Below are 14,820 nucleotides of genomic sequence, written 5' to 3' on the forward strand. Positions count from 1 at the left end.
CACCGTCTGGCCCACAAAGCCAATAACTATTTAGTATTCTAAACTGTTTACAAAAAAGGAGTGAACTGAATTATACATCCATCCCTGTTCACCACCAAGATTTGATCATCTAAGGACTGTTTTGAATGTTCAGGTGCCTACATAAACAGCTCTAGTTGCTTTGAGTCTTTTTATTCAGTGTACTCTTTATTAAAATCCTTTCTTTCCCTACATATTTGTGACTCAGAAAGTCAGACCATATATGCTTCCCCTAAAACTCATCTAGAACATACCAGGAAGTGTCCTGGTGCTTTAGTGAGCCACAAAGATGCCCTTCCCATCTTTCTCCTTATTTTCCCTTTCCTTGGGCTTCTAGTAAGTTTCCTATCTGCTTATGACAAGTTTGCCAGAGATGCTGAGAGACTCATCATTTCCTGAATTCTTTTTATCATCGCAGAGAAATGCTGTCGACACACAGCAGCCCTTACAAAACTCTGGAGAGGCGGCCCCAGGGAGGACGAAGCATGCCCACCACGCCAGTTCTTACCCGAAACGCCTACAGCAGCAGCCACTTGGAGTAAGAGAGCTTCGTTCTCATTGCTTTAGCTGTGTTGATTTTTGCTTTGAGGTTCTGTCTTGCTCTGTTGTGTTTTTTAATCATTTCAAGTGACTTTCTATAGCAGGACCTTGTTTTATGGTTTTACATTTTCTGCTAACTTATGGTTTCAAATATGTTGGCAAAGAAAATGTATTTGACTTGTTCAAATATACATTAGATTTTTAGTACCTTAATTTCCCCAGTCACGTATTACCATTCATTATTCAATGGTGAGGATGAAGTTAGTAACAATAGCACCATTTGGAAATGTTTGTGAGTGCTGTGCTAAATGTTTTATATGCACTGGATTATTTAGTCCCTACAGCAAGCCTTCTGTGAGGTAGATATTAGATATTGTTTTCATCATCATCTTACAAAGGAGTAAGCAAGATTCAGAGAGGTTAAATATCTGGCCTGAGCTCATACGGCTGGGAAATAGCAGTGCTATGACTCAGCCCAGACACCCCTGACCTCCACTTGAATGTACCATATCTTCATATCCTCTAGGAAGACAGGACCCTCCAAAGACACGTTGGGTTTTTTTTGGTTTTGTTTTTGTTTTTTCCAGGCTCTGATGCAAACTGTGCATCCTCAATCTATGTCTTTCCCTACACTCAAGGAAGGATTTCGCTTGTGCAACTAACAAAACCTGGTTCTTTTCTCATTTTGACTATAATGAATTTACGTGTGAGTCAATAGATTTAGTGAACAAATGGGTTCTGTTGTGCCGTCAGCTTTGGCAACCTTCAAAGTCCTATTGCAATTCACGAGCTGTTCATTCAGCATGGTATTCTTTTTTCCTATTTGGGTCCTCCTTTTCTTCTTGGTATTGACAAATTTGCCTTTCTCCTCTTTCAGACCCGAATCTTCATCTCAGCACTGCCGCCAGCGGAGTGGAAGCCTGGAGTCCCAGTCCCACCTGCTCTCCGAGATGGACAGCGATAAGCCATTTTTCTCCCTCTCCAAATCCCAAAGAAGCAGCAGCACAGAAATCCTCGATGACGGGTCTTCTTATACAAGCCAATCAAGCACAGAGTATTACTGTGTGACACCAGTTACAGGCCCCTATTACACTACCCAGACCCTGGACACTCGCACCAGGGGTCGGAGGAGGTCAAAGAAACAGAATGTTTCTACTTCAAATTCAGGAAGCATGCCCAACCTAGCACAAAAGGATAGCTTGAGGAATGGTGTCTACTCAAAGAGTCAGGAGCCACCGTCTTCCAGTTACTGCATTGCCGGGTACACGCCCTATGCAGAGTGTGACTTTTATTACAGTGGTGGTTATGTCTATGAGAATGACACCGAGGGACAGTATAGCGTCAACCCTTCCTACCGGTCCTCAGCCCACTATGGATATGAGCGCCAGAGGGACTACAGCAGATCCTTTCACGAAGATGAGGTCGACCGGGTACCCCATAACCCGTATGCAACTCTCCGGCTGCCAAGAAAGGCTGCCGCAAAATCGGAGCACATCACCAAAAATATCCACAAGGCCTTAGTCGCCGAGCACTTGCGTGGCTGGTACCAGCGGGCCACTGGGCAGAAGGATCAGGGGCACAGCCTGCAGACCAGCTTTGACTCAGACAGGGGATCACAGAGATGCCTGGGGTTTGCGGGGCTGCAAGTACCTTGTTCTCCAAGCAGTCGTGCATCCTCCTACTCTTCAGGTGAGAATACCGTAAAAACACGCGACACCTGGATTTTATTTACATCATGTTTCCTGCCCACCCAGAACCACTTCACGGATCATGAGACCAGTACTCAAGGTCAAAAGAGTGGCAACCGTTCGGTGGTAGAACCCCACAATAAGAACTTCCAACTTAAAAACAGTTCTTTCCAGCTCTCCAAAGAACTCATGAGTCTAATGAGTTCACATGAGTCTAATGAAGCAAATTGTAGATTCAAATCCAGCAAATATTGATTGAGCACGTACTCTCTGTACTGCCCTGTGTTAGGTTTTTTGTTGTTGGTGGTTTTTTTTTGAGACAGAGTCTCGCTCTGTTGCCCAAGCTGGAATGTGTTAAGGGTTTCACTTGCTTTAGCTTTTTAGGATTTACATTGACAGGCACATCTCTTAAATGTGTTCACGTCATTGAGGTTTGATATTTTTAAAGAATAAACCCTCAGGTAAGCAGAAAACATTAGAATTATATATCCATCATTGTTCACCACCAAGATTCAATCATCTAAGGACTGTTTTGAATGCTCAGGTGCCTGCATAAGGCTCATAAGAATCCTGATAGGACCTGGCATTGATTAAGCACTGTTCTAAGTAATTTGCTTTTTTTTTTTTTTTTTTTGGTAGAAACAGGGCTTAGGTCGGGTCTTGCTATGTTGCCCAGTCTGGTCTCAAACTCCTGGCCTCAAGCAACCCTCCTGCCTTGGCCTCCCAAAGTGTTGGGATTACATGCAAGAGCCACAGTGCCTGGCCATGCATATTGTAATTCAGTATTCATATATACCTATGTTATGGTTGACTTAAGGGATTTTCAAAGATAATTTTGATTAGAGATGTTTCCGTTTTAGCCTTGATATTGACTTTTGGCCCCTAACTCTGCTAACATTTGTGGAGGACTTCCTGCCTACTCCCAGTTGTGCTAGGTACTTTAAGTAGAGAAATAGAAGATAGGGGAGGCTCTGTGTGTGGTTTTATTTATTCAGCAAATGAGCAGGCACATTCAAAATGTGGAGGACCCAGTGTTGAACTACTTCCTGGCCACGATGAACTCAGAGTCAGCAGCCAGAAGAATGTTTAAAAATTAAGCAATTTTAAAACTCTATGAAATGATTTAAAACTCTGAGAAATTCTCAAACTGCCAGAAAACCTATAGGTCGTGAGTCTCGCCTTCTCCCTTATTAGCATGACACCTTAGTGAGACATAGTATAAGGATTCCTGAGTCATTGCATAATAGTCCAATGAAAACTACACCTGTAAAAGTTTCATATACTTTTTGACAAGAGGCGTTTTCATGGAGATTTCTATTTGGGTTCAAGTTCTCTCCTATTTGTGCAGGACTTTGGACTTCCACTAGGGCTGTCCTATCTATTACCACATCTAACATATGAAAGGGCTTCTGTAATTATTTCTTATTTATGGCTCTGACCTAGAAAACACCTTTCTTCCTCTTAAAGTTCAAGATGTGAGAAACTTTCACAGGTCAAACCTGGGAAGGATGGGCAGAGTACTACAAGGGAAAAACCAAGCAAGGAGGGCTGAGATGCGTGTGGACGGTCACTGCAGTACGGGACTGGGGTGGCGTCCAGGGGAAGCAGGTGTAACTGAGGAACCTCAACATTCCTGACTGTTAGCTTAGTAAAGGTGAGATGGAAGTGAAGCTTCCTGTTTCAGACCTGGTGTGAGCCTTGCTGACAACAGCCAGATGTGGCGCCACAGACCAAAAGGCATCACTCTTTAAAGAACTACAGGAATGGAATCAGTACTCCCAGAAATCCCTTCTGGAATTCCCCTCATTTCTGTCTCCACTTTATAACTGCAGAAATGTATTACAACAGGCAGGCGTCATTCTCATGGAGAGATGAATTTCCAGTTATTTGCTAGATTAGTCCTGGCTTTGTAGTCCCTTCCAGCCACCTGAAGGCTCTCTCAGTGGACTCAGTTTTAGTAATGACAACTACTATTTGTTGGCAGCTTACTAGATGCCATGCACATTCAGCACATTACGTGCAGTCTCCTATTTAATGTATGCAACAGTTCTATATAGTGATTGCTATTGTTATGCTTATTGTTACTATCCTAATTTTGCAGCTTAGGCAACTCTGGCTACAGAGTTTAATAACCCAAGTCCAGAAGCTACTAAGTGGTGGGGTGGGGATTCTATCCTAGCCCAGCTTTTTTTTTTTTTTTTTCTTCTTCTTTTTTAAAGAGGCAGAGTCTCAGTCTGTCAACCACGTTGGAGTGAAGTGACACCATTATAGCTCACTCAGTCTCAAACTCCTTGGCTCAAGATCCTCCCGCCTCAGCCTCCCAAGTAGCTAGGACTACAAGTACGCACCACCATGCCTGGCTGATTTTATTTTATTTTTTGTAGAGACTGGGCTCTGTTTCCCAGGCTGGTCTCCAACCCCTAGCTACAAGTGATCTTTCCACCTCTGTGTCCCAAAGTGCTGGGATTACAACCGTGAGCCATCACACCCAGCCCCCTAGCTCTGACATCTTAACCACCAAGGCTCAGAGCCTCTGATTTACAGTTCGGAAATGGCTTGGAAGCTCAAACTGAGAGTGTTACATCAGTTAGTCAAAACCTCATGACATCCAGGGCCACAGATGAGTTTTGAAATGTGTTTGTCCCATAGTGATCACAGGCACTTTGTGGGGATGAGAGAGAAGAGAAGTAGGTCTGAAGCCAGAAACAGGAAATGGAAAAGAGCAGTGCTAGTTTCTGAGTCTTGGGCGAGCATCATGGCGTTGTGGTTACCTTGTCCATCCTAGGCATGGAGCAGAACTGGTTTTACAGAGAGGACAACAAACACCCAGTGATGAGGCATTTGTTGGGCTTTGCTCCCAAATTATGCCCTTGTCTTATTCCAGTTCAGTTCCCCTGTAGAACTAAATCCCTTCTTCCTGAATTCCTTCCTGTGCTAGTTACCACCTCGCCTCCCCGACTCCACGCCCCACACACACACTTTTTTAAGACAAAAAATAGCCTTGATCTTGCTAGTGGCCAGTGTTGTCTTTGGTTGAAGAATAGTCAAGTCTCAAACGTCAACTTATGGAACACATTTCCTCCAAGGCCTCTGACAAACCCAGAATCATCATCTCACCTTTATAACACCATAGCATGAATGGGAAGGTTCTCACAATATATGAGAATTGTTTTCTTGCTTGTCTTTTCAGTTATTTTAAAAATTATTTATGTATTATTATTATTTTCTTTTTGGGGATAGGATCTCGCTTGGTGGCCCAGGCTGGAGTACAGTGGTGCAAACATGGCTCACTGTAGCCTTGACTTCCCAGGCTTAAGTGATCCTCCCGTCTCAGCTTCCCAAGTAGCTGGGACTACAGGTGTGCACCACCACGCCAGGCTAATTTTTGTATCTTTTGCAGAGATGGGGTTTTGCCATGTTGCTGAGGCTGGCCTTGAACTCAGGGACTCAAGCGATCCTCCCTTGACTTCTTTGACTTGACTTCCCAAAGTGTTGGGATTACAGGCTTTTGCCACTGAGCCTGACCTAAAATTATTTTTATTATGTTTATTTATTTTTTTATTTTGAGACAGAGTCTCACTCTGTCACCAAGGCTGGAGTATAGTGGTGTGATCTTGGTTCACTGCAACTTCTACTTCCTGGGCTCAAGCAGTTCTCCTGTCTCAGTCTCCTGAGTCTCTGGGATTATAGGCATGCACCACCATGCCTGGCTAATTTTTGTATTTTTTGGTAGAGACAGGGTTTCACCATATTGGCCAGACTGGTCTCGAACTCTTAGCTTCAAGTGGTCCTCCTGCCTCGGCCTGCCAAAGTGCTGGGATTACAGGCTTGAGCCACTGTGCCTGACCCCAACCTAAATTATTTTTTGAATTGACAAATTTATCTTTCAATTAATCTTATTCTCAATAATAATATTAATAGTTATCATTTATTGAGTGCTTACTCTGTATCAAGTATAGTGCTAAAGATTTTCATAATTACTTTAATCCTGGCATCATACCCATACAGAATATATTAATATTATTATCCCTACTCTATAGATGAGGAAACTGAGGCTTAAAGAGGATAAACTACTTGCCTAAGGTCACATAGCCAGGAATTCACTAAATTGGAATAGGAACTCTGTTACTTCAAACCCTCTTAAATCTCTACTCTGACAAAGCTGATTACAGTGTTCATCTGAATGACCTTAACAATTTTTCACTTTTAATATTTCCATTAATTTTATCTTTTTCCATTTTTATTTCCAGTGTCTTCTACAAATGCTTCTGGGAACTGGAGGACCCAGTTAACCATAGGGCTATCGGATTATGAGACTCCAGCACATTCTTCTTACACCAGCTGCTATGGCAGTGTCTATAATCCTTTACCCTCTCCAAGCAGGTGAGGAGGCGGTGCTTGAAAATCCTGGGAGCCTGTTCCAGTTCAAAAGAATTCAAAGATCCTAATTTACAGATGTCAGATAATCTAGTTCAGGGGTTGGCAAACTATGGCCTGTGGGCCAAATCCAGCTGCCACCTGTTTTGGTAAATAAAGTTTCATTGGAGAATAGCCACACTCACTCACTTACATGTTCTCTATGGCTGTTTTTGCACTATGAGGGCAGAGCTCAGTAGTTGCACCAAAGCCAAAAATATCTGGTCACCACAGCCAAAAAGTGTCTGGCCTTTAAGAAAAAGTTTGGTAACCCCTAATCTAACTCATTCAAATTTGACCCTGTTCTTCAGTATTACATTGAATTTTTGTATATTTCCTCTAGTGTTTACAAAGAACTACTTGCACAGACACCAAAGCCAAAAATATCTGGCCTTTAAGAAAAAGTTTGCTAACCCCTCATCTAACGCATTCTGTTCTTTAGTCTGTACATTGAATTCTGAATCTGAAGCTTTTTAAAAAAAATTATTGTACTTGAAATCCTATTAGTGATAAGTCCATTTAAGTCTCTTTTGAAACCTTGCAGGAAAAATATCTCTACTTTAGGAAAGGCTGTTCATACCAAGGTTCCTTAGACAGTTGGTAGGCTGGATTTCAAACATTTGTTGCCTTTTTTATCTGATCCTATGTTTGTTATGAAGCAACAGACACAGCCAGCTATCCTGTTTGTCTGTAAAAGTAGTTCTTTGTAAACATTAGAGGAAATGTACAAGAGCAATTTGTTAAAATTGATTTTTTTTTAAATTGCAGACTCTGAATTACTTTTTAAAAAGTTCTTGTTATACACAGGAATTAAGTTTGAAGAGGTCATTTATCCCTTTTACTTTCCCACAAAAGATAATCCACACCCATGGTACCAAGAAGTAGGGCATTTTCTGTTTTTTTAGAATGTGTAATTTTGATTTCTTTAAGTCATATTGCTTCAGGCACAGAAGACTTATACAGACTACAACTTATAAAGGTTTCTATGCTGGCAAATTTGAGAATTAAGCAGTTTCTTATCAAGGCACTCACTGTTACAAGCAAATTGGAAATATTCAGCCCCAAATGCCTTATTTTTTTTTTTCTCCACATTCAGTGGGAGTTTTTCTTGGCTTGAAATCTTAAGCCAATAGTCTCAGCTAAACAAAGGGTATACTCAAAATAGAATTTTAATGAAAATATACTTCAGAAGATGTCAAATAGCTTGGACTTCTGTAAATAATGTTTGAAAATGAGTTAGGAGCAAGAACCAACATGACTGGCCTAAAATTTGAGCTGAACCTTTTCAGTTTAGTTCTAACCATTTTTTAATAATATATTTGCAAATTATTTTCATGTTTGTGTAATTTTACTTGCCTTTTTGTTGACTCAGAAATGATAATACAGTTTTTGGTGCATTACACAGTTCTAATATCCTTAACACTACTGTCATTGGACTCAGGGAGTGTTAAGCATTTTTAGAGAAAATCTGTTTTTACAAAGTCTGCTCATATATATCAGACAGCCCAAGATGGCCTGATAGGGGATCAGAGGGGGCATAACATACAGGAAATTAGAAGCTATTTAAAAATCCCTATTGTGTGTTTGTGTATGCGTGTGCATATATGAGCTCATGGTGGAAATTTTATAATAAAGAGATAAATAAGTAGGAAATAAATTAGCCATAATTCTACCATCCAGAGATAGCAGCTCTTAACATTTTGGCATATTTTCGCCATTTTTCTCTGTCCATTTAACATGGAATGATATTGTACATACAGTTTTATATCTTACATTGTACATGAAATTCTACATTTCCATGTTTTAGAAAACTTAACATCATAACATAATAACCATGTTCCCATGTGTTTTAAAACTCTTTAAACCTTATTTTATATGACCAATATGATATTCCCCTGAAATGAACCCTAATTTACTTAGCAGCTCCTCATTTTTTGAAGTTTTTTTTTTTTTTTTTGAGAGGCCTTTAGATTTTTCTTTCTTTTTCTTATTAAGGTACTGCAGCTATTTTTACTTTTTTTCTTTCCCAAGATGGAGCCTTGTTGTGTTGCCCAGGTTGGAGTGCAGTGGTGTGATCTCGGCTCACTGCAACCTCTGCCACCCAGATTCAAATGATTCTCCTGCCTGAGCCTCCCAAGTAGCTGAGATTACAGGCGCGTACCACCATATCTGGCTAATTTTTGTATTTTTAATAGAGACGGGGTTTTGCCATGTTGGCCAGGCTGGTCTCGAACTCCTGACCTCATGATCTGCCCGCCTCGGCCTCCCAAAGTGCTAGGATTACAGGAGTGAACACGGCGCCCGGCCCAGTATTGCAGCTGTTAACATCTTTGTCCTTTAACATCTTTAACATCTTTTGCAGCTGTTAAAATATGTGTCTGAATCCCAGATTATTTTCATAGGATACATTCCAATAACTAAAGTTAGTGGATTAAATTGAAAAGTGCATTTTTTAAAGCTCTTGTTTTCCAGAAAGATTTGCCACTTTGCTCTTACGGCCACAGAGATATGGAAGTGCTTATTCCCATCCATTTGTTTATTTAGGATTCTTTTTAAGATACAGTCTGATCAATTTAACTTAACCTATTAACAAGGCAAGGGTAGTAACAATCATCCATAAAGCTTTAGAAATTTGTTCTAAAATTCTGTAAATTGTTTTTATGAAAACATGATTTTTAAAATAAGAGGGAATTAGGTTTTAAGAATAAAAATGAAAAACTAGATTTTTCCCTTAAGCCAAATATTTTAAATGCATAGCAATATATTAGTGTTTTGTTGTTTTTTACAATAAAGTGTATATTATTTAAAGATCCTTTGCCCTAGAGTATCCAGGTCTTAAAATTATAGAAAGGTACTAATTTTTACCAATAAATTTTTTTTTCTAGTACAATTGGCATAATTGTCATTAGCATAAACTTTCCAAAGTAGAAATGTTGAAGCTACCTAGTACATAATACAGTGAAATTCTTGGCTCTACTGCTGCAAACTGTATTTCCAAATAACTTTTTTTCTTTCACCTCCTATTTTCCATTCCCTTTCCCCTTTCCTATCTAACTCTATTACTAGGCAAAACCAAGGGCTTCTATCCCCAAGAATGGTTGTGTCTCCAGAAATGAGATCAGTTGTAAATTCTCTTTTGCTAAGTGTAGCCAGCTGTAGTAAGTACAGTACCTCTAATCTGTGTGTTGCTTCTTGCATAGCAGGAGTTTTGCTTGCACTGACTGATGTGTGAAAATATGAAATCTGCCTTTGTTTTCTATGTTACATGAAAACACTAAAAACCTTTATTTCCAAAGCTCTTCTTCCAAAGACTTAAAAAAAAAATCACCTTTACTAAAATACTTTGGAATGTAAAAGAAAAAAGAAATCAACTAACTATCTAATCTCTCTTAACCTACCGTGACAGTAATGTGGTTTTGCTTGTCAGAATGGTTTGTATGATAGGATGCTCTCACTTGGAATTGCCATCTAAATATGCCTATGATTTTTAAATGTGATGCTGTTTCCTGGGTCACTTCCAATTATGCCTGACCCATAAGCCCTAGGGATATCATGTATGTCCCTACATGCCCCTGCCACCTTCTGAATGTATTATTTTGTCCCTGAGGAAAGCATCTAGCATATTCCCTTAATTTGAAGAATACTTAAAATGTGATTGTCACAATATACTTTTTAAAAAGTTAAAAATATAACTGTCACACAAATAAAAATGGACATGGGCCAAAGATTTATTGAACTCATTGATAAGTGAACTAGCAGAATGATAAAGCTGGTTCAAAGAGAATTCAAGACACTGAAAGAGAGAATGTTGGAAAAGACTACTAAATGAGATACAAAACCAGTTAATGTCCTATAGGGCAATAAAATTGTAACCATAATCTTTTTTACTAGACAAGTTATTTGTATTGCTTTGAGACAAAAATCTATAAGTTAACATGTAACTTAATACAATCTGGGTCCTGATCAATGGTAAATACAAGTTAAACAAAGGTATGTCTTTCCAGAGAATTAAATAATCCTTTTTATGGGCCTGTTAAACAATGTTCCAGTTTGACATTGAAAGAACATGCAATCATCCTTCTCCTTTGCCTTATCTCTACATTTTGGGAAATTTTTCTTAACAGTGCTTCCTACTAACTTCTTTAAATGTAGTAGTCTTTGTGCTGTGGGGACAAAAATATGGCCACAAGTAGTAACTTTTCTGGTTTTCTTTAATAGACAATACACAGAAATCAGTCAACTGGATGGTACAGATGGAAACCGGCTGGAAGACAGCCTGGAGAGTAGTGAGCAGAGACTCTTTTGGCATGAAGATTCAAAGCCTGGAACATTAGTCTGAACTGCAGTTGGACCTCTTGACCAAGCACTGCGTTCTCACACTAGTGTGCCTTGCAAATCGTGTTCGTCTTCTGAGAGGATGTTTGTTTTAGAAACCTAAAGACATCAAAGGTTGAAGAGAAGACTTAGTTGCCCTGGAAGTGAATCAGTGAATCACACACGAAGCCCCACAAAGCCCCTGAAGGAGGATTTGGCCTTTCAAACTCTAGGCACTAACCTAACTGCAGGGTCTGCCCACATGTTGAAGTACTGTCAAGAGAGGACTCAGTGTGAAGCCTTCATCAATAGCAAGCACTTTTTAAGGGAATAAGAGATGTTAAAGGCAAACCTCAAAACCATGAAAGGGCGTTCAGGATGTCCCATGGCAATAAAGACAGGGGAAATCTCAGAGCACAATTCAGCAGGATGAGAGAAGGGGAACCAGAAGCTCCGGAGTCATTGCTCACATCACAGAGTTTGAATTCACGAGCTGACAAAGAATAACATGCTCTTTCTACACAGACATGGACAATTTAGACAGTATTGGAAAATTACTTGAAGCTGGCTTTTCATGAAGTTCTGAATGAGTGTAAATGTTTTTTAGGATATTATAAAGAGCGATGTTTTTCATCAGTACCATAAAATGGGTTCTGGAAAAACTTATTACCATAGCATCCTGTAATATAATTTATGGTAGCAGATTGGGGAAAATGAAGCAGCCCACTGAATAATTGACAAAGTCTGCTTGGAGAATGTTCTAAGGTACAATATCATTGAGCTCCTTTTCCTTTCTCCACTAATTGCATGATGAGCTATTGTTCTGGCTGGTAATTCTCCAACTCGGCTGTCATTTGAAGTGGCAGACTTAATATGGAAAGTTTTTATAATTATCAGTTTGAAAAAGTATTTTAAGATGATACAGAAGGCATCCAAAACAACAGAAAAAAAAAAAAAAAGCCACGTCATTTTAGATGAATTGCGTGCCTTAAAATGGTGAACATTAGAAAATTGAACAAGTCTGGATTCCACAAGTAGTTCCAAGTCACCAAGTGATAAAAACAAGGTTAACATTAAAAAACAACAGCAACAATGACAAAAAACTCCAAGCTGCAGTGGATTTAATTATGAGGCTAAAACTACCTCATACTTTCCTTGGAAGAACTAATTAGCTATGGTTTATTGTACGGTTTTGTTTGTTTGTTTTTTAAAGCAAATTATTGCCATATTCCCGTTTGATCTTTTTTGTCATCTTTGTTTCAAAATTCCATAAAAGGTGCTCCTTTCCCCCCTCTTTTATACAAGTTTCTTGTTCATATTGTGAATAGAAAAGTTTCTGAACAACTTTTTTGGAACATTTTCTATCTATATTCCAAAGCATGTAATATATACATAAAAATAATTTGTTAAACTGGTCCTTAGTCATTTGTATAATTAGAAATGAAGTTTGGGGGAAAATTCTGGAAAAACAAGCAAAAAAATAACTTATTCCTTTTTTGCATATTTGTATAGCCTTCTAGAAACAGAAATAACCCTTTTGCATATTCTTTTATTGTTCTGACTTTTCAAGACCTATTATTTTTTTACATAGGTCAATAAACGAAAGGTGTGCTACTGAAAATGTTTACGTATTCTTCCATTTATGTCAGGGCTTCATGTGAAGCAGGTCGCAGTGCTCTACTTTGAGTAATCATACTGAGCAAGATTTCGGATTTTTAGTTATAGTATTACCATATTTTATTAATTCCAGGTTGTACATTTTTAAATATTTACATTTGAAAACAGGGTTCATCTTTTGATTGACGGCACATTCTACTTGAATTGGCAGTTTTTTCTTAATAGTACATTAAAAATAATGCTGTGTCTTACAATAAAGTTGCCTTAGAATTGATGAAATACAGTAGTTTGTCTCACTGAGGATGACTGATGAGAATTTTTAGGTTTTTTCATCTTGGGAATGTTGTTTATTTGTAGCAGGTAATTTATACTCATTTCACAGACTGGCAAAAAGGTCTTCTAAATTCAAGAAATTAGTTCTCTGACATCCTTTAATTCTACATAATGCAGAGAAGGGAGTGGAAATGAAATATAGGGAGACCTTAATATTTCCATACATGTATCTTGCATAAAATAACATTTTTCTGTTCCAGAAATGGTATGATTACAATTGCAAGTATGCCTTGAAAGGGCAAGTATCACTTGGCTCCCAAAGAGGAAAGAAGGTATAGAAATGGAAGCTCAGGGCCAGGCATGGTGGCTTACGCCTGTAATCCCAGCACTTTGGGAGGCCGAGGTGGGAGGATTGCTTGAGCTCAAGAGTTCAAGACCAGCCTGGGCAACATGGTGAAACCCTGTCTCTATGAAAATACAAATATTAGCCAGTCATGTTGATGTGTGCCTGTAATCTCAGCTACTTGGGAGACTGAGCTGTGAGGATGGCTTGAGCCCAGGAGGCGGAGGTTGCAGCGAGCCAGGATCGTGTCACTGCATTCCAGCCTAGGCAATAGAGCCAGACCTTGTCTCAAGAGGGGGGGGGAAAAAAAAAAAGAAAAAAGAAATGAAAGCTCAGCAATCCTATTGCATGGATTTCTTCATCTCTTTTGAAAAACATTTCTCAACCACATTCGTGTTAAACCAATTAAACTACGTTATTTATTAAAAGCCAAAAAGTGACAAAAGTACATTATTCAACATGTAAGTTTCCTCTTTTTTATTACAAAATACCATATACTCATGATAAAAATTTTAAATGCAAAACCAAAATAGTACATAACAAAAACATAATCGTGCCCATTAGCCTAACTCTCAGATATGATAGTTAATTTACTGTATATTTGTTTGGATTTTTTTCTATGCATATAGCAATTTTTTTAAAGTCCAGCATATTAGAAGTACAGTATTACAACTTAGTTTTTTTGTTTGTTTGTTTGTTTTGTTTTTTGCCTAATATATCTTAGGCCTCTGTATCAAGACATACTGATCTATCTCATAAAGATGTATGTTTATTTAGCAAGGTGGATTTTTTAAATTGCCTTACCTTCCTTGATATTTGTCTATTTTTCAATATTTGAGAAAATTTTTCAAAATTCTTCCTTGTATTCACAAAAACTTAAATATTATAAGAAATAAAGATTCCAGAATTGTTTTAAACTATTAGTTTGGTCTGTTCTTAGGAACAAAGGCTCAGACCAAAGAGTTTCCACAAATGTGAGTCCTTAAAGAGCTTCCAGAACTGGAAGAATGACTTTCTTCAGTACAATAGGCAAGTTTAGGTTATTTCCTAGAGTAGTGCTTCTCAAGCTATCAGTAGTGAAAGACCAATTTTTAAAATTTCCAATCCATTGTGTACCTATAGTTTTGTAAAATAAAAGCGAATTACTAGAGGAGAAAAGCTAATTCAGAAAAAAATAAATTAGACAATTGAAAAAACATACACATCCCTATTTATTATTAGATTCAGCAGACATAAAACTACTCTGTCAAGTTGCAAAGTTTCTAAACACCAGCTCTCAATTTCTGTACTTACCTTGCCCCACGTTACAGACCACCCTTTACTAAGCACTGACTTGGTGTTATGTCAAGGGAGGTGCTTCATCCATGCTTGTCAAGACAAGCCAATAGTTGTCTTCTGTTATCTCACAGGGCATGGAGACACAGTCCATTTCCAAAGAGAAAATCTTTTGACATGTACACAAAGCCCAGAAGGTAATGAAAAACTTAACTCCTTTTTCAGCTCAAAAGTTTAGTGAGCCTCTTACATCCTGTTTCTCTCTTTTCTTTTCTTCTTTTTCTTCTTTTTCTTCTTCTTCTTCTTCTTCTTCTTCTTCTTCTTCTTCTTCTTCTT

General features: G+C 38.6%; 1 protein-coding gene across 1 annotated transcript in view; it reads left to right on the forward strand.

Moving 5' to 3' along the window:
• Nucleotides 1-12,867, forward strand: part of FRMD4B (FERM domain containing 4B) — a 208,699-nt gene extending 195,832 nt beyond the window's left edge. Inside the window, exons 20-23 of the mRNA XM_023200208.2 lie at nt 437-556; nt 1,436-2,247; nt 6,497-6,629; nt 10,881-12,867. Coding sequence (XP_023055976.1) covers nt 437-556; nt 1,436-2,247; nt 6,497-6,629; nt 10,881-11,001 — 1,186 coding nt within the window. The 3' untranslated portion in view covers nt 11,002-12,867. The remainder of the gene's footprint in view (nt 1-436; nt 557-1,435; nt 2,248-6,496; nt 6,630-10,880) is intronic.
• Nucleotides 12,868-14,820: the final 1,953 nt, after the last annotated feature.

This window comes from Piliocolobus tephrosceles, chromosome 2 (assembly GCF_002776525.5).
Source record: "Piliocolobus tephrosceles isolate RC106 chromosome 2, ASM277652v3, whole genome shotgun sequence".
Taxonomy (NCBI): Eukaryota; Metazoa; Chordata; class Mammalia; order Primates; family Cercopithecidae; genus Piliocolobus; species Piliocolobus tephrosceles.